Consider the following 27,192-nt stretch of genomic DNA (forward strand, 5'->3'; position numbering starts at 1 on the left):
ATGAAATGACCTTACACTGGTAATAAGAAAGAGGTTCGAATCCATGCAATGCAAATTTCCGTATTACACAATACAGTAGCTTTGGGACCTTTTTGTCAGAACTCAACAACTGTTATCCACCGATTAAACCGACAAATGGAAGCCAATATTGAATCTGAATATGTTTGTGGAATGTAATCGCGACGTGACGGCATTATTAATCATTTTATTATCCGGTGTTTTTGCTCTGTTATACGGAGCAAAAATCTGAACATCAATACGAGCTAATCACAAAATCTTCAAATAGAAAGTACTTCAGTAAATATCAACATGACTTTTGGTTAATATTGCCACTAGGATATGAAAATGTAATCCCCATATTTAATGGCCATGCACGTTCTCGTGTAAATAAACGTAAAGGCGCCAAGACACTAACATAATTTTATTTCCAGTATTAAAGTGAAATGCGTCCTGCATTTTTCGTATTACTGTAAGAAATGAAGCAAACGAATTGACATATATAGACATCAAAATAATGACAGAACACTCAAGAGTAGTTCCGTGAACATGATCACATACATACATGACATCATACTGTGTTCATACATTTTCACTCATACAGTTGATACGGCAATACCCGATCATCTTTAAAAGTACAGCTAGCCTATTCAAAAGGTGTTTTAAAATTAAAGTCAAAAGGTGTTTTAAAATTAAAGTACAGATAATATTAGTGAATCGAATTCATCAATTGAAAACATCAATTGAATACATAATTAACCTTGAAGTATTAACACAACAAGCAGAACTATAACGAGCATGGTCTTGACTTCCTTATGCGGTTTTATCAAATCTGAATAGCAAGAAAGTAATGTAAATTCATTGGAAGTTAATATCAAAGCTTGCCAATATTCAAAAGTGTATCAGATGTCTCAGGAAATACTCCTAAAAGAAGTTTCGTGCAGTTGTGTCATGAAATGACATCCTCACCTGACGCATCAACTATATTGTAAATTCGATTTTCTTAGATACATGTTAGCAATTATGCAGATTACACACACACAATTAAAGCATTCCTGACAAAGGTTGTCTGTCATCTAAAGGAGCACAAAAATAGAATTGCGACAGTCATTTATGAGTTTATCTTATATTTTGATATAAAACATGCTGCCTGAATAGGATTACTATACAACAATGGTATTTTACAGTATTTCAGTCTGTTATGTAGCGCTATGAACATGTCTAGATATTCTAAACAAGCGTGACCTTGGATATGAACAATGGGGATAAACATTTAACATATACAGTATTTTTCTAAGCGTTACATGATATCTTAGCCTGAAATACAATATATGATATCTTAGCCTGAAATACAACATTCTATTAGCTGATCCACAAGTTGTAAGACAATTTAGAGGAACAGAACAGTATCAACCATAACAATCTGTAGGATAATCTAGATAGGTCAGGAGGACGGTACCATTGCTAAATATATCTGTTCAAATATTACAATAAAAGTGTTTATTCGTGAATAAATTGTCAAAAGCGCAAACGCGAGATCAATTATTCGCTGTATGTCATAATGACAGTACGTGATGTGATGATACCAAAGACAATTATCATGATACAATTTGTGAAAATTCTATATAAAAATTGTAAACTTTGCAGTCACTATGCAATGAGAGTCAAGGGTGTTGCAGACAAAGTTCACTCCCCTTAAAAGATAACATAATTGTTATTATTCTGACAGTAATTCAATCATTCCCCTGATAAGAAAGTTTAGTTTTACCCCTACGATTTTACGGACATGATCGCAATAACCAGGCATTCCTTATGCAATGGTGGACCTATATAGTATGGCATTGTATACCTATGCTATCAAAACCATAATGAACAAATAATGAACAATATAAAAAAAGTCGTGATGATGTTACTATTTAAAAAATATTTACAGAAAGAAAAAATGATACTTAATACACAACGATATCAATGCGTAAAGAATTATAGTACACAGAACACTGATACATTTAATAATGCTTGAATTACAGATACGTATTGATAACAATGTTAGATTACAACGTAACACAAAACATTTGAACCACCCAGTAAATATTATATTGAAGCAATTTTACCCAAGGGAAGCATATACATGTATACATCTTTATAAGACTTGTTATTGAGTTGAAAATAATATAAACCATTGATCGCGCGCATTCGATTTTTGTTGTTTAAATATTCTGAATGGATTTGCTTTGTGATAAAGCGCCAATGTGCATGCTGCTGAATTGTTTATCCTTTCCATTTTCCATCCTAAACATTTGTCGCAAATAAGAAATCTAATATATGGGCAAGGAGTCGCACGATGTTTCAGTTTAACATAATTTCAAAATCCAATTATCATTATGTACGCTGTTCACACCGGGCCGTTCAATCCTAAGACCAGTATCCTCCTTTTTTCCTCTGACATCAGCTGAGCATGTTGTCATTTCAGTTCCCAAAAAGTCCATTCTGATACTTCACAACGCCACATCGCTTTTAATACGATGCTATATTGCATGTTTACATGTCGAATTCTCTGCTCCTTTTATTTTTTTCTCTCGGTGCGTCCTCTTCGTCTCTCCTCTTTACTTCTGAATAACGAGCATCATATTCCCCTGCCGACACTGGGTTAGGTCTATCCGCCGAATAATTTCCTCTGAAACACACAAAAAGGTATCGATAAATACATTTCTAGGAGAGAAATACCTGCATGTGATCGCATCTTAATTTTTCATTTGAGATTATAGATGTATACATAACATCTATGAATAACATAACCTAGGAACTATCTGTTTATGACAGCAATGAATAAGCATTTAAAAATAACAAGATCAAAATTTTGGAAAATAGAACATTGTTACAATTTCAGTGTATTTCAAAATAAGGTCCGTATTCTGTCAAAAGTCCGTATTCTGTCAACTTTTAAGAGAAATATCGAGTACCGCCTATATGAACCAGTATAACTAGAGTTTCATCCATATGTTTGGTATGAGTAAGCATGGAATACACTTGGAAGGGAGTGACAGGACACACGCAGCATACACAGTTGTTGGCTTTTTTCCTATTGACAAAAGTTCATGACTGCAAATGAAGTGAGGTTTTACCTTGCCTCGATTTGCACAGTCAAGACATGACTCGACAACCATACACTTAATCTTTCCCGTCAATTGAATACAATAATGAAATATGTGCAATGCAGTTTGAATTTACAAAGTAATGTTAAGCAAGATGTACTTGTTAAATAATAAGCGACAGAAATAATATTAAAAATGTAAATAAAAACACCGATATAATTTCAATGAAAAATACCGATAACGTAAACACCAGGTAGCAATGATTACTTCTTAACTAGTCTAAGACTTATTCATGCACATCAAAATATCTTATACCATACAAACACAATTAGTATCATTGATCATACAAACACAACTAGTATCATGCAAATATATATTTGGTAAGTCTGTAGGATATAGCTACATTATACAACACCATATACAAGCAAGGAAAAACATAATATGTACTGCAATCTAACCACAAAAACCATCATCATATTGCTGTTCATTGTAAAAAACATACGAGTAGGGTCGTTTTGTATGGCTAGGTTTTATTTATGAGTATACGAGATATAGTGGGGTATACGGGTTAGGACGACAGGGACAGTCCGCCACCAGGTAACTAACAGGTAGCCTCTAAGCGGTATGAGAGTGGGAGACTTACTCACCCTTCGTCCGGAACACTGGCACTAGAGTAAGATACATAAACACATAGGTAACGTCTGGTGTACTCGGTACTATTTCTATTTCATGTTGCACCTTTTTACTCACTGTTACCCATTTTCAATAAGTGTCGATATATAGTAACCCATATCTAAAGGATATCCGATTAGGATTATTAAACCATATTTATATAAACATTTTTTTATGCATATTTATGGGAACAAAATGCATCTTTGGAACTTCAATTTCTTCAGAGGAAAATATGTGTGATATAGTATTCAATATGAAGGAACCTTGAACCGTTTACGATAATGACATTTGAATAGTACAATTACTTGTTTTACTTAAATATAAATATAATATTCCGAAGTATACGTAACAAACAGTTATTGCGTATCGTTAATTATAAACATGCTGGTTATGAAGTAACAAAACGCTCAAAAATATCGCAAATAAAATTCGCTTCAAGTAGAATTAAGTTTAGGAACTCGACACATAAGATAAACGTTAAATGATGTAAAATATATAAATTGTAAAATCGAAAGTCAATTCTTCTAGAGGTGAATTCCCATTGATGTTGGCGTTTTAATAACACCACATTTTACATACAATGATTTTGTAATTTACATTAAAATCTTATAAATAGCATACGAACAGTAATTTACTATACCGAAATGTGAATGCGTTTACCACAGGTTGGCCACATAAATGTGAAAGTACAAATGTATGAGGGTAAACTATTTGTTTGACTAAATTTGTTAAATTACAATTAAAAACAGATTACATTCATGAACATTTTTTCTGGTGAATGCATAAAGCAAGCTAAGCATGTACTTCTACTTTTACTTCTAAAGTAACTACTTCTACCATATATAGCTAAAGCATGGACATAAACGTCTATCATCAATATTGCTTAACACATGAAATATACGGTGGAGAATGTGAGAAGACTATTGTATCTTTGCTAGACGTATGACCCGAGTGTGCTATAATAATAAATATAGTGTCGACTATTCATTCATTAACAAATATTAAATGCCGACACTACAGAGTTGCATTTAGAACACATTTCTCCGAACGTAAGCTTGCTTACAGTATAAATTGAGAAGTAACAAACTGCCTCGGATGTAAGCGCATATACCTGTTTAATCGTTATGATTTTTAACATCAAAACTTAAGAAATTAATGTTTCTTTGAAGAACAAAAGGGATGTATAGTTTAAGACCAACAATTTTTCGTACCATAGAAATATATGGCCAAGGAAGGCGGACAAACAAAAAAAGAACTTTATGTTTACATCTAAAATATTGTGGTAACGCTCTCTGAATTGTCAGCGATTATAAGTGCATTTTTGAGACAGAGAAAGGGCTATTTACCCAAACATATCGTACAACGGAATATGTATTAAAGTATTATAACCTTGTTTCGTTCCAAAATGTAATGTCACAATTTCACGTTGACAAATTTGATTAGTTTACGGAATTGCAAGCAAACGTTCAATTGGAAAAAATAATTTGAGAAAACCCCAGCCACCACGGCAGTACTGCACTAACTATACAATCATGGCAGCTTTGTAGTTAAACTGGTGAGTTTTATGATATCTCAATAACCACAAAAACAAAATACACACGGGATCCGAATACGATAGAATTAATATTTGTAACATATCGTATTATACTGTATATAACAATAGTTTCTATGCATTTCGGTGCTGGAGATCGAAAGTTTGACGTCGGGACACGGCAATACAATTGTGTATATCATATACTTTATATAAATCCAAACTTTAAAGGTATTAAGGTCTTTTTTTAATACATATATAATGAAAAGCACAATTAACTGATAACCAGAACGACGTTAGCTTGCTTCTACGGAAAGTCGTATGCGCTTCAATGATAGTTTCAATAAGGAATCTGCGTATTTGTTATATGCAGACAAAGATTACCTCGCTGAATATTGGAAGCTCTAGCATGGTAATCGCACTAAGGCTAAAATAGCATATATTGTAATTGCTGACATGTGCACATTCTATGTACCTGAAGTAAGATGCCCTACCTCTTGTCCTTACGACTACGGCGCCTGAGGACAACGGCGATGATGACGGCTATCAACAGCACTACTACAATAGCCACGACAATACCCGCAATCATCCCGACGTCAGCCTCGTCCAATGGAGTGTCTGCAAGACAGAATATTATAGGACCCTATAGCACGTACATTCACTTACACACTTAACTTAATAAATAGTTAACAAATATACTGAGGCAATGGTATGATATGTCCAAAGTCATGAACGTTACATGAATGTAACTTACCTGTTCAAACATGTCTTTGTTTATTTTATGACTATGCTTTCAACTGCTTTCAACTGCTTTTCAACTGCTAGCTTTCTTGGCTTTCTGTATCGGTCTACTTATATAATAGGGGTTTCACTTATCTGACTTACCTTCAAAAACCCTAACATATATATATATATATTATATAAAGAAAAATTCTTAACAACGAGTCTTTTCAAATAAAGTTGTTGTCAAGTCGATAAATATTATAAATCAGAAAAATGATCCTTACGGACAAATAAATATTATTATAAATCAGAAAAATATTTATTCGTCCGTAAGGATCATTTTTCTGATTTATAATATATATATATATATATATATGTTTATGTCATAAAAGTTTGGAAAATATAAAAAAAAAAACCCATCAAAAATGTATTGAGTGAAGCTGAGAACCTGAACATTGACCACTGATAACATAAACTGTTATGACATCACGCGCAGCAAGCTAGTTAACGTATATGTGCACGTGGTTTATCAATTATCACAATGCCTGACCCTAAATGAACTCTTAATACAGCGTGCGGTTGAGTCTCCCAGACGTTACACGTTGTCTGACAGTTGCTTGTGTGACTTATTGTAAAGGCAACGGACACTGAAGGACTTTAGACTTGGATACTTCAAACTTTGTCTAACAGTTATGTGTGTGTGAGAGTGTAAGCGGGTGTGTGCTACGTATTTGTACAGCTAGCGGATACTGCTGAACTCAGTGTCTTGGATACATTAAACCTGACTATTGTATGTGTGAATAACTTGTACAGATAACGAAGACTGATGGACTCCAGGTCTGGGAGTTATTAGACGTTGTCTGCTAGTTGTATGAACAAAAACAAAAAGTTTCAGGATGTTTTCAACAAAGAGCCATACCTTCGTGAAAAAGAGTCAGAATAAAAAAAAACAAATACCTGAATGCACAACTTCAGGTGGTAGTTATCATATCTGGAAATTTTCGTTGAAATCGATCCATAACTTTAGAAGGAGTTGTCCGGACAAAAAGTTTCAGGATTTTTTCAACAAAGGGCCATAACTTCGTGAAAAAGAGTCAGAATGAAAAAATAATATCAGGATGCACAACTTCAGGTGGTAGTAATCATATCTGAAAAGTTTCATTGAAATCGGTCCATTCCTTGAGAAGGAGTTGTCCAGACATTTTTTTTGCCTACGGATAGACAGACAAGCTGATTCCAGTCTGACTTTGTTGCGGGGGGTATACTAACTTACTTGTGCAGACAGTGGAGGCTGAATGAATCTAGACCTTAAAGTTGTTAGATGTTGTCTGACAGTTATTTGTATAACTTACTTGTGCAGACAGTGGAGACTGATGGACTCCATTCCTGGGAGTTGTTAGATGTTGCCTCACAGCTGTATGTATAACTTACTTGTACAGACAGCGGAGATCGAAGGACTCCAGACCTGGGAGTTGTTAGATGTTGCCTCACAGCTGTATGTATAACTTACTTGTACAGACAGCGGAGACCGAAGGACTCCAATCCTGGGAGTTGTTAGATGTTGCCTCACAGCTGTAAGTATAACTTACTTGTACAGACAGCGGAGATCGAAGGACTCCAGACCTGGGAGTTGTTAGATGTTGCCACACAGCTGTATGTATAACTTACTTGTACAGACAGCGGAGACCGAAGGACTCCAGACCTGGGAGTTGTTAGATGTTGCCTCACAGCTGTAAGTCGTGTCTCCCGCCAGGTCACCAGCCCTACAGCCAGTCACGGTCACAGTGCTGCCAAGACTGTAGTTGTAGCTGCTCTTTGTACTACGGGGCACGTTCAAAAGTCCACATGATCGAGCTTTGTAAGGAAAGAGGCAAGTATTGTCGCTTTATTTAGCAATCCCCATAATGAGAGAGAGAAAAAAGTATAATGATTGCATCAAACAATTAACCCTTGCCATTGTGTTTGTATTTTGTCTTCCTATAAGTATGAACGACAGTATGGTCCAACAAAGCTACTTGATCCGAGCAAACAGATGTCCCTTTGGTGTTTATTACTTAGATATAAAATAAAGTAACAACGTCAGTGTGGACAAGGAAATATGCCAAATTCTCGACACAAGCCTCACCTTTATCAATATATCCATTGACCGTATGATACTTAAAAAAAATCAGATAGAGCATGCGTACTGCTTTTTTCGACGTTTTATTATAAAGGAGACTTAACGTTGGATATGGCGACGACAACTTTCACCATAAGAATTCAGTTCTATAAATACGTTTCCATACTTACCAGGTGCAACTAGTAATTGTACCTCTCCGAACCATTCAGCAGCCATTTTTGTTTGACTAGCTTGAGTCCTGTAGTTGAGTTGTTGATAGTCGAATTCGCAGCTTGTTTGTCCACTACATACATCATACATTGACTGGATTCTCATAGGGAACGGTACATTGTCGTTGAGGTCGGACGGAGTTCTCGGAGAGACGAAATGGGGAAGTATAGATTCTCCCGAGTTGTTTACACGCCCTAAAAGGGGACACAAAAATGAAGCAAGTACGATATACCATACAAATAAAAACTTATATTTACAATACCATACAGGTACATACTCATATGTGTATCTTCGTTTAGGAATATAGCGTATACACACACAAGGAGATACATGTAAACAATGTTTAGGATGATAGATCATGTCAATATGATGTGGTATAGACTTTATTGATTTCACACCAATTTATCAAACAAGGTTTTCCATCTTACATTAATCACTCTTGTAGGCTGCGAATGCGAAGGGTAGTGAGTCTCAATGCGGGAGGAAATCGGATTATTCATAAAATATATCTATTTGGTAGGAAAGCTCACAGAATACCATACTGATCAAGGAATCGAACCCCGGCTGTATTGGTGAAAGGCGAGTGTGCTACCCTACGACCTGATATTTAATGCCAAACCTAATGTTGCTTACTGATCTTAATCATATTTATGTTAATGATGGAATGGCGACGAAATATGTTAGCATGTACCTTGCGCCTTGTCATGAACTGTAAGCTGGTGTTCTATGATATCCTTCCATACAGATTGCACTTACAAGAGGAGGTAACATTCTAAACTACATGTTATAGGAGAGACATACAGAGAATGTGAAGACGGGAAACATTCTAAACTACATGTTATAGGAGAGACATACAGAGAAGGTGAAGACGGGAAACATTCTAAACTACATGTTATAGGAGAGACTTACAGAGAATGTGAAGACGGGAAACATTCTAAACTACATGTTAAAGGAAAGACATACATAGAAGGTGAAGACGGGAAACATTCTAAACTACATGTTATAGGAGAGACATACAGAGAAGGTGAAGACGGGATACATTCTAAACTACATATTATAGGAGAGACATACAGAGAAGGTGAAGACGGGAACCATTCTAAACTACATGTTATGGGAAAGACATACATAGAAGGTGAAGACGGGAAACATTCTAAACTCCATGTTATAGGAGAGACATACAGAGAAGGTGAAGACGGGATACATTCTAAACTACATATTATAGGAGAGACATACAGAGAAGGTGAAGACGAGAAACATTCTAAACTACATGTTATAGGAGAGACTTACAGAGAATGTGAAGACGGGAAACATTCTAAACTACATGTTAAAGGAAAGACATACATAGAAGGTGAAGACGGGAAACATTCTAAACTCCATGTTATAGGAGAGACATACAGAGAAGGTGAAGACGAGAAACATTCTAAACTACATGTTATAGGAGAGACTTACAGAGAATGTGAAGACGGGAAGCATTCTAAACTACATGTTATAGGAGAGACATACAGAGAAGGTGCAGACGGGAAACATTCTAAACTACATGTTATAGGAAAGACATACAGAGAAGGAGAAGACGGGAAACATTCTAAACTACATGTTATAGGAAAGACATACGGAGAAGGTGAAGACGGGAAACATTCTATACTTCATGTTATAGGAGAGACATACAGAGAAGGAAAAGAGGGAAACATTCTAAACTACATGTTATAGGAGGGACATACAGAGAAGGTGAAGACTGGAAACCTTATAAACTACATGTTATAGGAAAGACATACAGAGAAGGTGATGACGGGGAACATTCTAAACTACATGTTATGGGAAAGACATACAGGGAAGGTGAAGACGGGATACATTCTAAACTTCATGTTATAGGAGAGACATACAGAGAAGGAAAAGAGGGAAACATTCTAAACTACATGTTATAGGAGGGACATACAGAGAAGGTGAAGACTGGAAACCTTATAAACTACATGTTATAGGAAAGACATACAGAGAAGGTGAAGACGAGAAACATTCTAAACTACATGTTATAGGAGAGACGTACAGAGAAGGTGAAGACGGGAAACATTCTAAAATACATGTTATAGGAGAGACATACAGAGAAGGTGAAGACGGGATACATTCTAAACTTCATGATATAGGAGAGACATACAGAGAAGGTGAAGACGGGATACATTCTAAACTTCATGATATAGGAGAGACATACAGAGAAGGTGAAGACGGGAAACATACTAAACTACATGTTATAGGAGAGACATACAGAGAAGGTGCAGACGGGAAACATTCTAAACTACATGTTATAGGAGAGACAAACAGAGAAGGTGAAGACGGGAAACATTCTAAACAACATGTTATGGGAAAGACATACAGAGAAGGTGAAGACGGGATACATTCTAAACTACATATTATAGGAGAGACATACAGAGAAGGTGAAGACGGGATACATTCTAAACTACATATTATAGGAGAGACATACAGAGAAGGTGAAGACGAGAAACATTCTAAACTACATGTTATAGGAGAGACTCACAGAGAATGTGAAGACGGGAAACATTCTAAACTACATGTTATAGGAAAGACATACAGAGAAGGTGAAGACGGGGAAACATTCTAAACTTCATGTTATAGGAGAGACATACAGAGAAGGTGAAGACGAGAAACATTCTAAACTACATGTTATAGGAGAGACGTACAGAGAAGGTGAAGACGGGAAACATTCTAAAATACATGTTATAGGAGAGACATACAGAGAAGGTGCAGACGGGAAACATTCTAAACTACATGTTATAGGAAAGACATACAGAGAAGGTGAAGACGGGATACATTCTATACTTCATGTTATAGGAGAGACATACAGAGAAGGTAAAGAGGGAAACATTCTAAACTACATGTTATAGGAGGGACATACAGAGAAGGTGAAGACTGGAAACCTTATAAACTACATGTTATAGGAAAGACATACAGAGAAGGTGAAGACGGGGAAACATTCTAAACTTCATGTTATAGGAGAGACAAACACAGAAGGTGAAAACGTTAAACATTCTAAACTACATGTTATAGGAGAGACATACAGAGAAGGTGAAGGCAGGTAAACATTATAAACTACATGTTAAAGGGGAAACATTCTAAACTACATGTTATAGAAGGGACATACAGAGAATGTGAAGACGGGAAACATTATGAACTAAATGTTATAGGGGAGACATACAGAGAAGGTGAAGACGGGTAAACCTTATAAACTACATGTTATAGGAGTGACATACAGAGAATGTGAAGATGGGCTGCTATCCCTTCCTATAGAGGATACATACACGAGTAGGTAAACTGGTTGTAGAATTCTTGGTTGCCCGTCGCTGTTATGACCTGATTAGTGTCCCCGGAGGTGAAGTCGTCTGTTTTGTTGTCATTCCACGTACCAAGAAGCCCTCTCACGTGACCCTACAATGAAGGTTAGCACAAGTTTATCCTTTTGAACACCTACCACTCCTTAATTCTGTCAAGCAGTAGTCTTTCTAATTATTAATTAAATATTTCCGAATCAAATGAAGACCTTTTATTTCGGCACTAGCCCAATTATATTAATGATTTAATATCATGGAAAACGATATAATAGAGCGTGCCCTTATTTCGGTGCGTATCATGCTTCGCAAAAGTTTTTTTTAAGTCAATGTTTGTCTTTCGCTAACTATTGTTCATAAATTGTGTGAGGTAAGCGATTGAATAGGTGTTAAAGATAAAGTTTGATGTCATAGTATGTTAATCTCGAAAATGTGTATGCGATAAATTACTTCAAACATAACTCGTTATACTTATAAAGACCCACCTCTTCACGTCTGCATTTAGGCTCTTTGCACAGACGTCATTTACACACCGCCCTTTATATATTCATTAATATGCATATTGATATATTGTACTTATCTTCTTACTTATTGTATAAAAGTGATTTGTATGTCTTTTCTGTTTATCAATAATAACTAATACAATTATCCATATATTGTAAAGCGCTTGAGATAAATTTTACAAATTATATAGGACGCTTTATGAATGTTGTATATTATTATATCATCATTATTATGAACAACGAATTAATTTCTGAATTATAACGGCAGGTGCTACAATATATTTACAAACTTATTATATCATCAGTAATTTTTCTTTATCATTCTTTTTCTGTTTAGGTGTAAACACTGACAATTGAAACGTTTTATATCTAGTATAACATGTGTTTTATAGGTGTTACACCAAAGTACCTTTAAAGTGTGTGGGACCAACACTAAAACATTCATTAGTCCGCTAGCGGCCACCACCTGGACACCCATGCCGTTCCTCAGAATGACGGTGAAGTTAGAGTTGATATTTCCGGCTTTACTAGGGGAGTTTACAATGGTCACCTCTGTAGACAGAAAGTCACAAGATAGAAAAAAACCATCAGGATATATCTCATTGCGGTTTCACGATCCTCTGTTTAAACTTTATCTCCTTTAAAACTATCTCGATGGATGTTTACGTGACTTGCTTTCATTAATTTATGAAAATATTATTGCTTATTATATTTTAAATGCAAAGCGAAAATGCTTTAGAAATATATATATACATACATTATAACCACTAAAGATAAGAAATTCATTGTATATGTACGATATATATACGTATGTGTAAATCGTACGCATCCATAAATACATACATCTACTCGCTATATACGTACAACACGGGTACATGTACCTAGACTATGTATTTAGTAACTAGTACAGGTAAACAGGTCGTGTATGCTACATTTTGTATAAACTTACGTGAAAATTGCTGCATGTACTCAGGTTCTGAATTAAAGAACTGGAACGTGTTGTTGACGAGGACATTAAGCATGCGCTGGGGACTGTTCCGGTCCAGTTTGATTTCGACTCTCTCCTGGCCCACTTCTATTCCGATGCTAGACAGGATTACAGATGAGTTGAGAGTCGTGGATTTACCTCGAGTGGATTTGGCTGCATCATACATAGTAAAGAGTGACAACTAAGTTACACTGTACATCAGGGAATGTTTGTATCATACAACGGTAAGGAGTGACAATCGAGTTACACGGTACATCAGGGAATGGTTTGTATCATACAACGGTAAAGAGTGACAACCGAGTTACACGGTACATTAGGGAATAGTTTGTATCATACAACGGTAAAGAGTAACAACCGAGTTACACGATACATCATAAAATGGTTTGTATCATACAACGGTAAACATCAGGGAATGGTTTGAATAATACAACGGTAAAGAGTGACAACCGAGTTACACGGTACATCATAAAATGGATTGTATCATACAACGGTAAACATCAGGGAATGGTTTGTATCATACAATGGTAAAGAGCAACAACCGAGTTACACGGTACATCAGGGAATGGTTTGTATCATACAACGGTAAACATCAGGGAATGGTTTGTATCATACAATGGTAAAGAGCAACAACCGAGTTACACGGTACATCAGGGAATGGTTTGTATCATTCAACGGTAAAGAGTGACAACCGAGTTACACGGTACATCATAAAATGGATTGTATCATACAACGGTAAACATCAGGGAATGGTTTGAATCATACAACGGTAAAGAGCGACAACCGAGTTACACGGTACATCAGGGAATGGTTTGTATCATACAACGGTAAAGAGCGACAACCGAGTTACACGGTACATCAGGGAATGGTTTGTATCATACAACGGTAAAGAGTGAAAACCGAGTTACACGATTCATCAGAAAATGGTTGGTATCATACAACGGTAAACATCAGGGAATGGTTTGTATCATACAATGGTAAAGAGCAACAACCGAGTTACACGGTACATCAGGGAATGGTTTGTTTCATACAACGGTAAAGACTGACAACCGAGTTACACGGTACATCAGGGAATGGTTTGTATCATACAACGGTAAAGAGTGAAAACCGAGTTACTCGATTCATCAGAAAATGGTTGGTATCATACAACGGTAAACATCAGGGAATGGTTTGAATAATACAGCGGTAAAGAGTGGCAACCGAGTTACACGGTACATCATGAAATGGTTTGTATCATACAACGGTAAACATCAGGGAATGGTTTGAATAATACAGCGGTAAAGAGTGGCAACCGAGTTACACGGTACATCATGAAATGGTTTGTGTCATACAACGGTAAACATCAGGGAATGGTTTGTATCATACAACGGTAAAGAGTGAAAACCGAGTTACACGATTCATCAGAAAATGGTTGGTATCATACAACGGTAAACATCAGGGAATGGTTTGTATCATACAACGGTAAACATCAGGGAATGGTTTGTATCATACAATGGTAAAGAGCAACAACCGAGTTACACGGTACATCAGGGAATGGTTTGTATCATACAACGGTAAAGAGCGACAACCGAGTTACACGGTACATCAGGGAATGGTTTGTATCATATAACGGTAAAGAACGACAACCGAGTTACACGGTACATCAGGGAATGGTTTGTATCATACAACGGTAAAGAGTGAAAACCGAGTTACACGATTCATCAGAAAATGGTTTGTATCATACAACGGTGAAGACTGACAACCGAGTTACACGGTACATCAAGGAATGGTTTGTATCATACAACGGTAAAGACTGACAACCGAGTTACACGGTACATCAGGGAATGGTTTGTATCATACAACGGTAAAGAGCGACAACCGAGTTACACGATTCATCAGAAAATGGTTTGTATCATACAACGGTAAAGACTGACAACCGAGTTACACGGTACATCAAGGAATGGTTTGTATCATACAACGGTAAAGACTGACAACCGAGTTACACGGTACATCAGGGAATGGTTTGTATCATACAACGGTGATGGGTGGTAAACCCAGATATATTATATAAATTGTCAGTATCCTAAAATGTGGCTACCTTTCCCCAAACGCAGCATTTCTACATATGTTTTGGAACACATTTCTGCATTCGTTTTGGAATACATTTCTACATATGTTTTGGAACACATTTCTACATATGTTGTGAAACACACTTCTACATTCGTTTTGGAACATATTTGTATATGGTTTGTAGAATTCCATATGCTTTGTCTTTCCGTATTAACAAATTACTGTCTGAAATAGTTATTTCCTTTTTCGTATTTCCAGTGGTTATTATACAACACAATGAGCATAGCAAATAGGATACCCTTAATACCAAGGACCAGTTACATATAACTACATGACGGACGAACATAACATAAACACGTGTTTGCATGGTAATAGATACGGTATGCCGAAAAAAAGAATAACGCTGCATCATACTGCTGTTTCACCATCGCTGTTGATAGGACGTTAACCCTTTTACCACTGTAGACCATAATGGACTCCAACTCAATGCATGGCAGAGTCTACTAAAGTTACATAGGGTTGAAAGGGTTAAACAATACTCAACCAATCATCCTTCTAGAACACTTCGATGATGCGAAGGGCGTAAAAAGCTTGAAATCCAAATTGTACAAACTACTGTTGGAATACAGGGACAGGTGCATAACACTTACCAATTTAAGGATGTAACAATTCAGGATCAGAATATATCAGAGACAAATATTACCCACATAGAGACCTACCTAAATAATCCCTGGAGAATCTTCCCTGCATAGTGATGTCCATGGGCACCACTTCCAGGAGTTTAAAGTCACCCGCACCATAAACGCGGTACTGATTTTTGTCCAGAGTTTCCACGTGTCCTTGTCCATAAATGGTAGCTGAAAATAGTATATTTTATGTAGTGAATTGTTAGGAGTTACAAAGAGACAAATCGCATGTAAATTGGTAGGAAGCATATATGGTGTGTTGAGTGGTGTTACCTGCCCTTGGCGGTGAGTATCCACTGCAGTCCCTGGTAGCCCGCTGGTCCATGTAGTAATCACAGTCGGCATATTCCGTCCACAAGCAACAGTAGTAGAATGTGACCACGTCCTTTACCCAGTGAGACATGCTAGGCACGAGGTCTGTACGCCCGTACGGAAAAGCTCCCCATGCATGACTCCTGTCTGGCGTGCTCCCTTGGAACGAATCGGCTGCATACCGCAGGGCACCGTCAGGCCCGTAACAACACTGGTTCCCAGATCCCAGTGGACTACAAACAAAAGTATGACATAAATAACATGAAAGGTTCATTTGTTTAATGTGTTATTTAAGTTTTGGTTGTCAAGTGATCATGTGACGTTCCTGAGGAAGTGGAAAAAGCAGCTGCAGGCATTAGTGAATTTGCCGTATCAAGGTTTTTAGGTTTGTTTTTTAACTGGTGGAAAAAACTACAAAACAAAACAGCCAATAAATAACCTCGCACGGTAGATAAAGAGAGAAACATTCTGGTTTTACCCATATAAAGCAACTATATATTTGCTCCTTTTTGTAAATGTTGTATATTGTCTTTTCTTAAAGGGCTTCAGCATATGTTTAAAGACTCTCAATTTCTAATCTTTCTATGATGTGACCTATGACCTATGATGTGACCTATGATGATTTACTTATGTTTGTTCACAGCGTCTTTCCCATGCTTGGAAATGTCAATTCGAATGAGATGATTGGTTTCACGGCTCTCACACAATTGGGCCCGATCATGGTAAGTGTATTTACGTAAGTTTTAACGCTCTCACACAATTGACGGCCCATGTGGTACATTTATAAGTGTACTTACGTAGGTTTCACGGATCTTACACAATGGACGGCCCCTATGTGGTAAGTGCATACACTTCCACTGAACATGTCACATCCTGGATCAGTCTGGAAGCGGCCGATGTCTACGAGAGCCTGGCCCAGGTTACAAGGGCAGTAAGGTAAACTCTGAAGCCAGGCCATGTCCTGCCGGTCCTTATTATACCACAACACGCACTTGTCATGGGGCCAGTGGCTGCCATACCTCTGGATCATGTCGTTGTTGACATACCAGCCTAAAGGCAGCTCGCGACTCACAAGGAAGCTGCAAGAAAGACCAAGAAATGCTGATAAGCAGGTACTTGATTGTAAATAATGAATATGTTGTACTATTATTCTGAGATGCAAACTGAGCCATGTCGGTCTAGTTCCTGTTTGTTTCTTTAAAAGTAAGAATACAAATTACGAATTAAATAGATTGGCATTTTAAGTAAAATCTCTACAGCTTTTCATTTTGTTCGTATTTGATAAGAAGCAGATTATGTTTATAAGTATTTGTCTCTTCAATTACTATTAATAAGATGATATTTTCCAAACTAATTGATGCTTTTGAATAAAGTAGATATCCAAGCAGTAGAAACCCGTCTCCGATCTTTCGTCAGTGTTGTTATTCATGTTACAATTTAATACATAAAAACCCGGATACAAGAGTACGTGTTATAATAATAGAACATCTTGATAGTTAATCAAATTGCACTAAAATGACTTAATTATTCGTTACACTAATTGTTAAACACGATGACAATTCAGGTGATACATACAGGTGAGATGCTGCTCTCGAAGTGTCGGCCAGCCGTACCTCCACCAGACCCGTCTCAAAGTTACATAGGTCACCCGAACATCTGTGGTCACGTGTGTTGAAAGTGTACACCCCGTTGTTCATGACGTTTGGACCTGCGCCCAGGACCTGCAACTCGACCCACTCTGCCTGCTCATGTAAACAACGTACATAACATTAAATGCGTGCCTGTCTTTCTGTTAAGCTTTTGTTACTATATATGGAAGTTCAAGGGGTTCCAATATCTTTCCTTGATTCTAGTTCTAATAAAGTAATGAAATTGTATTTGTCGACTTAAACGTATAAGTTGAGTAACATACAGTCCTACTTATATTTCAAGAACCGACTTCCATTGTAAGACCCATCCCTGTTTATTCTATCAAATCAAATTGTATATCACCACTGCCGTCTACTTCCTTATTGCTGGCACTTTCACTGTCGCCATCATACGAAAATTAATCCTCAAAAGGTCTGAACAATTTTCTTTTTAAAAGGATGTCTCAAAAAACCTATGTGTCCATTTTAGTCAGTTAATCATGTTTCATCTAATTCTTTTGACTTATTGCTGTAATGAAAGGTAAGTTCATTATTATTTTTTATGAAATCGTGTTTGGCAAAACTGACGTTAACAAAAGCATTATGGCTTCTTCAATGACATCATAATAATAAACATTTCTGTATTTTTCCCAGTAGATACTGGGGTAGCAAAAGAAAAACAAATGTGTATCTAGAGAAACCGCTTCAAGGGGGAATGGCTACAGTTTGGGCAGCAAGAAATAACACAACTGTTGAACACTTTATTTTATCTAAGACGGCGAATGTATGGCCTTCTCATTCCCCAGACTTGACTCACCTGGACTTTTTTGTGGGGTTATCTGAAAGTCTAACACACACACACACACACGAAAATAAAATCCATAATTAAAAGAGAAATTAGGAACATTTTTGCTGATACATGAGCAGCAGTAATCAGGAAATTCAAACACCATATTGACGTTGTTATTACCAAAAAGGGACATAATTTTGATCAAATCCTATAAACTGAAGAATTTGTAAATGTCTGAAAAGATAATAATTACTACAACCTTTGGAAATGTGCATAATAAATTTGAAATGTAGAGCTGAATGTATATGCATTGTCAAAGTTATTTGCATTCAAAATGGACAAAACACAACGACTTTCAAGTCCATAGGATAATTCAATATTGTGTATTGCATATAAAAATGATAAATGAAAGATAAATTGTTCTTTTATGTGTATATTATAATTTCCGTTATTGAGTTTGGTGTCCATGCATCAAAGGGTACAGGGGTGGTCGGGTGGTGCAGTGGATAGCGCACTTGCCTTTCACCAAGGCGGCCAGGGTTTGATTCCCCGATCGAACGTGAAAAGTTTGGGGTCACCTGCCCGATCACGTGGGTTTTCTCCGGGTACTCCGGTTTCCTCCCACACTAAGACCCCCACGCGCTAACATCTGGGCCAACAAGAGTGATTAATATAAGTTGAAATAACTTGTTTCATAATTGTTGTGAAATAAATAAAAATTATATTTTGAGGGTACAGGTATCTTTAATATGGTAGATATGTCGAATCCAAGCATTGTTCCAGGAAACTCATTAATATTTTATCTCAATTTCCCTTCCCTCTTTGCCTTTATACATGGATGTACTGCAGAGGTAATTTCCTTAAACCCCAAACCAACAACAAGAGAATACCGAAGTACTAGCAAATCCGTAATTAGAACTCTAGATAAAAATAGGGTTTACACGGAGACCATATACAAACTACAAGGAGAATAAGACCAGGTGTTTCGGAAGGGTAAGCGTTTTCCGACAACACCACTCGTGTAAATAAATGTTAAATCCAAGTTATATCACGTAAATAAATAAATTTGCACCATCAAGATAAACAAGATATACATTAGTCATACCGTGTCACCAATTTCCCTGTAGCCAATAAGTTTTATGGTGACCAGATCGTTTCGCTGAGTGGAAAGTAATCTTGAGTCCCAGGTCAACGTCAGCTTGCCTGCGTCCGTGGTATTCCAGCCTGAACCAGGTGTGTCAATAGATTGGAGTGTGTCTTTCATTCTGCCTGGAGCCACTATCAAACACCAAACACATAGGAATTTTGATAAATATTGAATTGGATACCAACGTTTTCGAAACGAGTCTCGGGTAATACATTGTTCCTATTAAGGCGGAGAGTAACTATGGTGGGACAGCTGGATCACTCAGTGTATGGGACAAGACTGGGTAACTAAAATGCGATAGGTAAGGCTATTGGTGTTGACAGGCTAGTAAATTGATTTCCTAGAAAGATGTATCTCAAAAGTAATTCAAATACATGCACACGTATAGTTGTTCAGAGACTGCTAAGTTAGAGTCATTGTTGTTTTGAGTCACCATTGGGAATCCGTGTATATGAAATGTTCAAATTACTGTTAGAAGTCTGGGTATATGAAATGTTCAAATGACTGTTAGAAGTCTGGGTATATGAAATGTTCAAATTACTGTTAGAAGTCTGTGTAAATGAAAAATTGATATCATTGTTTTGGCCTAATTACTGAAATGTTTGTACTTCATTTATTTGGACAGGGCAACCAGAACGTCCTCATCGTTCATTTGGGTCTGGTTAACTGAAATATTCGTACTTTATTTATTCGGACAGGGCAATAAAAAACATCCTCTTCATTTATTAGGGTCTGGTTTACGGAAATATTCGTACTTTTTTATTTTGACAGGGTACATTAAACGTCCTTATCATTGATTTGGGTCTGGTAAACTGAAATATTTGTTACATTTGGGACTTTGAGTAGATTAGAGGTATGACTTTAAGATATACATATATACCTACCTATTGTTATTATTCCCGAATACTCTCTGCCGTTACCGTGCCTCAGTGAGACCTTGACACGCCCCCTCTCTAGAAGTCTTGGCACGCTACATTTTGTCTTCATTGAGTTGATATAGATACCGTATGACGTCACTTGTGAATTTCCAAACGAGCACGTTATATTCTCATTAGGAAGTATACAGGAACCCGACATCTCTATCGTCTGTCCGCCGAACATCCCACCAAAATTTGGCGACATTTCCAGATGTACATTTGCAGCTATAGAGTGAAATAAACGGTCAGGTACAAGTTTTCAAGATATAAATCAAAATACAAACTATATCCTAAAATTATTTTTTTCATTGAGAAATTGAAGATTATAGCACAGTCTTCTTTTAACTAAAAAGAATAAAATATTTGTTTTGAAAATTGGTTAGGTCAATGTGCTAGGCATCATTCATGACACGTCACAATAACCTTCTGTATTGTCAACATGAATCCTGAGAAGAAGCAATTAGATATAATTTCTTTTAAGAAAAATAGATTTCGACATAGTTGATTCTTTTGGATAGGTAAACGAGATTTCAAGTATATCGTCAGTAAAAAAATCATTTTTCACGTATCAAATAAACAAAATACTACTGACGTTGAAGAGATCGGTCCCGGCATCCTCCTCTTATGATCCTGTCGGCACAAATTCGAAAGTAGTATCTTCCTTGTACGTCACTTCCTTTCAATGATTGTGCGCGGTTTAGTTCTGATTGTGGCACGGCTGTTGTCCATCCTCCACCGTATCCTGCATTAAATCCACTCTGTCAAGAGAGATTGTAATAAGCTCTGTATTTTTTGTACATCTCATACATATTTGTATGCTTCCATGATATTTTCTAGATCACTTTTTTTGTGATCATGAGCATATTTCAGGATTATCAATAGGTTGTAATTATATTATTGGTCCCGATATATAATCGACTTTTTATCAGACTGAACTCCTACATTTTTGTTAGTCGATAGGTTGCGCTAAGTTATAGAATGCAATGTACTGTACATTAACTTGTATCATCAACTCACCTGATAGAACCTTCTGATATCAATATCCATACGTCCATAATTGAAGATAGCAAAAGTAAACCCTATCTCGTCTGCAAGAATAGCGACTTGAAAACTGCTTGTCTGAAACATTGATTGCGTCGATATTGAATACCTTGTAAACAAATTAAGATGACAATGTGTAGTTTCTTTAAATATAACTTTATCACAAGAATCCCATTATACTAACAGAAAAGTAAGTACAATTAATTTAACTACCATCAGCGTAAAAATACCAGTTATACCATAGAGACCATAAAGAAAAAGGAACAACTTCACTTTGTCTCCAGAATGCAAAAAGGAATACATGTTTTTCGAAAAGTAAGTGTTTCTGGTATCTTTTTGTTAATCCTAGGAAATCCATTTCTGGTGGTAAAAGCTGTCTTAGACACATTGATAATGATCAATTTATCAAAAGCCCGATATTTACCGGGAAAATCGTAATAAATAAGATTAAAATTCAGAATAACAAAATACATGCATTAGTCATTAATATTTTTATATTATTATCTAATAAAAAAAACCACTGCGTTAACAACTCGTTAGGGGACATGGTCGGAAACTGAGTCTGCGTAATTTAATGTTTCTCTTGTAGGATATCATGTCTACATAAAGTATTGATCAATAGCATGTTACAATGTACCTTGCAAGGCTGCGAACCAGAACCAGAACCACCACATCCATTAGTGATATCAACGGCGGCCGCCACGTTTTCCCACGTGACAATGATTCCGCCTATGGGCTGGAAGTTCTGGATCCCTACCACAGCGTTGGATATATTAGTACCAAACATGTTAAGTTCTGGGCCGTCGTGACTCGTGTTAAGAGTCCTGTAGTAGATGGACCCAGCTCCGGAATGTACATCAAGTGCCTCCCCATCGTGATAGAATGGTGCAATGATGGGGTAATCCAGGCTTGGGGCCACATCCCCAGTGCTGAAGTTGACATTACCGTACGACGCTCTCTCGTCGAAGGATAAAAAACCATCCGTTGTTAGCTGTCAAATAAAACATTGAGTTTGATCACTTGTTTCAGGCGTATGTTTGTTTACGTGACCAACGATGACATTTTACTTTGGACGGAATCGTTTAGAACGTTAAACACTTAAAACCTTCAAATAGTATTGCACTTAGAGACATATCACTGTTATATACTACAGCACACTCTCTGATCGCGCTTAATATGCTGCAACACACTCACCTATGACGACACAACATACTCAAACCTAACATTACCTCTGCTTACACAGAGAAAATAAAATCGAGATAATTCAGCTTTTTACTATAAATGAAAAAATCTAAATGTCTTTAAAACTGTTATACGAGAAAAGTGTTGAATACGCTCTGAAATGTTAACGTTCTTACCCATATACTCGAGTAGGTACCACCGTAGAAAGCGAGAGCCTTGCCATGAGGTAGATCAATCCTTTGCTGCATATGGGTGGTGGAATCTAAGCTAACGAGACCCTTGTCGTAGAATGACGATCCCAGCGCACCTAATCAATATACAACAATTAAATTGTTGTATTTTATTGAAATTACCATCGGATTGTTGTGAGTTTTAAAACAAAGCCATATGTTTTTTGTGGGTTTTAATATTATAATAGGGTTGTTGTGTGTATAAACAGTAATCTAAGGGTTTTTTTTAATTTAACCTCAGTATTGCTGTGGTTATTAATATTATACTAGGGTTATTGTGTATAAACAGTAATCTAGGGTTATTGTTGATTAACGTTACCTCAGTATTGTTGTGGTTATTAACATTATACTAGGGCTATTGTGTATAAACAGTAATCTAGGGTTATTGTTGATTAACTTTACCTCAGTAATGTTGTGGTTATCAACATTAAAATAGGGTTGTTGTGTATAAACAGTAATCTAAGGTTATTGTTGATTAACTTTACCTCAGTAATGTTGTGGTTATTAACGTTATAATAGTGCTGTTGTGTATAAACAGTAATCTAGGGTTGTTGTTTATTAACTTTACCTCAGTATTGTTGTGGTTATTAACATTATACTAGGGTTGTTGTGTATAAACAGTAATCAAGGGTTATTGTTTATCAACTTGACCTCAGTATTGTTGTGATTATTAACATTATATTAGGGCTGTTGTGTAAAACAGTAATCTAGGGTTATAGTTTATCAACTTTACCTAAGTAATGTTGTGGTTATTAACGTTATAACAGGGTTGTTGTAACTATTAACATTAATCTAGGGTTGTTTGGTTACTTTACACAGTATCGTTGATTTGTATTAATGTTACAATATTGTTGGTGCATCTTTCAGCATTAATCTATGGTTGTTGTTTGTTTGCTTTACACAGTATCGTTGTGTTGTATTAATGTTACAATAGTGTTGTTGTATCTATCAATATTAATCTTCAGGTTGGTAAGTATGGATTATGAGAAGTTCTTTTTTATACAACCAATACAATTTTCTATGTGACGTTTCGATGACTAGTACGACATATACACTGTCACCTGACCAGTGAAGCACACAAAGGTGTAAAATGTGTACGAGTTGTCCACAAAATCGTTGTCGCTGTAAGCAAGTGTACAATAGTTGTACAATAGTTGTTATATATGTACCGAAATGACTCGATCCAGCTACGCTTTGTTAAATACTTGGTCATAGATGTGCGAGAGTCTTTGAACCCCCTCGTCTCGATATAGAACTGCCCCACTGCGGCGTATCCAGTTGGCTTCCTTCATCTGCCGCTTGAACAGATTACTCTCTCTGTCCAAAACTTTGGAGTTATCCCGGTCAATCACATGCTATTTCTGTGTGGCATGGTCTGTGATTGCCGATTTATTTATCTGGGACTCCGACTGCTTCCTTTCTGATCTTGTGAATTTCCTACCTTCTTCGGTTTCTGTATCTTTCCGGTGTTCACTAAGGCGGACCCAAAAACGCCTTCCAGTCTCTCCAATATACGACGCTTCGCAGTTTTTGCATCCGATTTTGCATAGCTGGATCGAGTCATTTCGGTACATATATAACAACTATTGCACATTCGCTTACAGCGTAGCCGAAATCGACATCGAATTTGTGGACAACTCGAACACATTTTATACCTTTGTGTGCATACGCTTCACTGGTCATTTGTCTGATGAAGGTGACAGTGTACATATCGTACTAGTCATCGAAACGTCACATAAAATAATGATTGGGGTTGTTGTGTTTATTCATATCATTCTTGGGTTATTGTTGTAGTTTATTGTGTTTGTTTAAAACAATATCTTCCTTTTGACAATTTGCAAAACACGTTTCAGATAACTATCCAGGTCTTTATACACATTAGGTAAGGTAGCAGATGAATGCACATTAATATCTTATCAAAATAGAAAAGGCACCAATGAAGCATTCAATACACTAAACACTAAATGAATGGTAGAGTACTGTAAAGTCGGATAAATAGGTAACGTTAACCACAAAATACCATTTTTGGATTTAAAAAGAAATATCATCATATCATGAATATTTAGATTAGTAATATTTTGGTAACATTCAAAACCGTTTGTGACCCGGTGTATAGTTGCATTATTTTGTTCAAAACTTTACTATTGTCTTTTTAATTTAAAAAAAATATGATATGCCGATGTATAGTAGTACTGTTATAGAATATTGGTCGAACAATTTATAGTTTTTCATTAACGCATTTTATAAACACCAACTATTCTTTGTAGGAATAACATTATTCTGTGAATGCGTTTTTTGCTCAAATCATCATTTGGAATGCTTTCATGCATGTTATGCAAAAGTTTAGTTCCAAAACCATAAAATATGTATTTTAGTGAAAATGCTCAGTTGCGAAAAGTAATAAAGACTTTACTATTTTTTTGCAAGCATGCATGCAAGTTGAGTATGTATTTTGAAATGGTTTCGAATGTTGAAAATTTCGTACGATGTGGTTTCAATCTTTTTGTCAAATTGAGAAATATAATATTGATATTTCTGTTAATTGATAATGCTAGGATGTAAGAATTCTCGGGTTACCAGACAGACAGCGATCCTATCGGGACACTTGATGCAATGCGTTGCTGGATTGTCAACAAAACGACAACGGGGGTGAGGAATATAAGTCAATGTCCTCTGTTAGTGATTCTACAGCTACCCGTGGGGGTAAGGAAAATAGGTCAATGTCCTCGGTTAGTGGTTCCACAGCTACCCGTGGGGGTGAGGAAAATAAGTATGTTTGACATTTGAATTATATGTATTTAAAGTACACGGATCAATGGAATACTTGCAAGTGTATTATATTAATCATTTTGTATACACTACGGGACTATCGTATATGTTATCTTGTCACGTGACAAGTATTTAAGCCTCATTTCTAAGTTCACAAAGCATTGCACTTAGTTGGTATATGCATCTGCTGATAATATGGTCTCACTATTACCGATACATGTATGTAAGATATGGGGTTTGTGTTTTATGTATAATCAATAGGTATAAGCCGATTTGCATTAACTCTTCTTGAGATAACGCATGCTAGTACAAAGGGACGTTACCGCCAAAATTATTAATCCATGAAATTGAAAAGCATTTTATCAACTTATACAAAATGTATTATTCTTCAGATATATTAATTAAAAATTGCTGAACGGGTACCATTGTCGTTATAGTATTCTTTCTGTTGACTTTGACATTTTCAACGGCATGTAAAAGAAGAAATCCCGCGCAAATTAGCTAGACGAACGCTCAGCGTGATACATATTCACTTAACTGTAACTGTTACATAAATAGACAAAGGTAATAACTTGGCTTTGTTTGTTGTCTGCAATATTGTGTGAGACATGCATGATATGTGCAGTGATGTCCATTGTACAGGTATAATCACAGGTAAGTATATACACACCTTTCAGATTACACACACACCTCTGCGTACACAAATTGTTCAAATGCAGACATGCACGAATTGGTAGCTTGTACATCTCCAAAGCATTATAATATCGTAAGGTTAATGTAATAAAAAAAAGTACGAACCTTTGCCAAACATTAATAAACATCCAAGAAATATCCATTTGAACTCCAACTGCCCCGAGGACGCCGCCATTTTGAATGTCTCGGTATCCGGCTAGGTAGTGGGTCCCTAGATAACGAGTGACCGAGGTAGACGGACGCGAACTTTATCTCAGTCTCAGGCACTTGTTTGCTAATACAGATACCCAGGTAGGATTTGTTCGTCTTCGAAACAACACGCCGTATGCAATAGGGAGGGGCCGATATCAGTTTTTAAAAGATATCTGTGAGTCAATCAATTAAGTCCGGTATTTCGTATATTTTGGCTGAAAATGGAGATTGTTTCTTTGATCATGAATGCTCAGAGAGACAATATGCAGAAGACTCATTACAAAAACTTTGAAGCAAGTAAACATTCTTTGTATATAGAAAGTTGGGCAAAAGGGAAGAAAGGTAGAAAGGTGGAGAAGAAGGTTAGTCTTTGCATCCTTTGTAAATAA

The 27,192-nt window shown here is 36.5% G+C and overlaps 1 protein-coding gene across 4 annotated transcripts; it reads right to left on the bottom strand.

Moving 5' to 3' along the window:
• Positions 1-406: 406 nt before the first annotated feature.
• LOC110447148 (sushi domain-containing protein 2-like) lies at positions 407-26,931 on the bottom strand. 4 transcript variants are annotated; one of them, XM_021492628.1, is made up of 19 exons: positions 26,717-26,914; positions 23,096-23,226; positions 22,375-22,728; positions 21,714-21,815; positions 21,289-21,454; positions 20,664-20,921; positions 19,738-19,910; positions 17,790-17,956; positions 17,012-17,293; positions 16,176-16,447; positions 15,936-16,073; positions 13,132-13,323; positions 12,592-12,734; positions 11,653-11,779; positions 8,305-8,538; positions 7,684-7,869; positions 5,787-5,910; positions 3,737-3,757; positions 407-2,671 (listed from the first exon to the last, which is right to left on the bottom strand). In XM_021492628.1, the coding sequence occupies exons 1-19, from the start codon at positions 26,784-26,786 to the stop codon at positions 2,536-2,538; spliced, it is 3,276 nt and encodes a 1,091-aa protein (XP_021348303.1). In that variant the 5' UTR covers positions 26,787-26,914; the 3' UTR covers positions 407-2,535. The 4 variants fall into 4 exon arrangements, with proteins under 4 accessions (XP_021348303.1, XP_021348304.1, XP_021348305.1 ...); XM_021492630.1 differs by having other exon boundaries at positions 2,583-2,671; positions 3,733-3,757; positions 26,717-26,930; XM_021492631.1 differs by having other exon boundaries at positions 2,612-2,671; positions 5,768-5,910; positions 26,717-26,931.
• Positions 26,932-27,192: the final 261 nt, after the last annotated feature.

Source organism: Mizuhopecten yessoensis, unplaced genomic scaffold, assembly GCF_002113885.1.
Source record: "Mizuhopecten yessoensis strain PY_sf001 unplaced genomic scaffold, ASM211388v2 scaffold3229, whole genome shotgun sequence".
Lineage (NCBI taxonomy): Eukaryota > Metazoa > Mollusca > Bivalvia > Pectinida > Pectinidae > Mizuhopecten > Mizuhopecten yessoensis.

Coding starts and splice junctions, on each gene's coding strand:
- LOC110447148 (XM_021492628.1), bottom strand. CDS start 26,786: ATGGCGGCGTCCTCGGGGCAGTTGGAGTTCAAATGGATATTTCTTGGA. Junction 19,911..20,663: donor TTCGGGAATAATAACAATAG/GTAGGTATATAT, acceptor GGTGTTTGATAG/TGGCTCCAGGCAGAATGAAA. Junction 17,294..17,789: donor TCGAGAGCAGCATCTCACCT/GTATGTATCACC, acceptor TCTTTCTTGCAG/CTTCCTTGTGAGTCGCGAGC.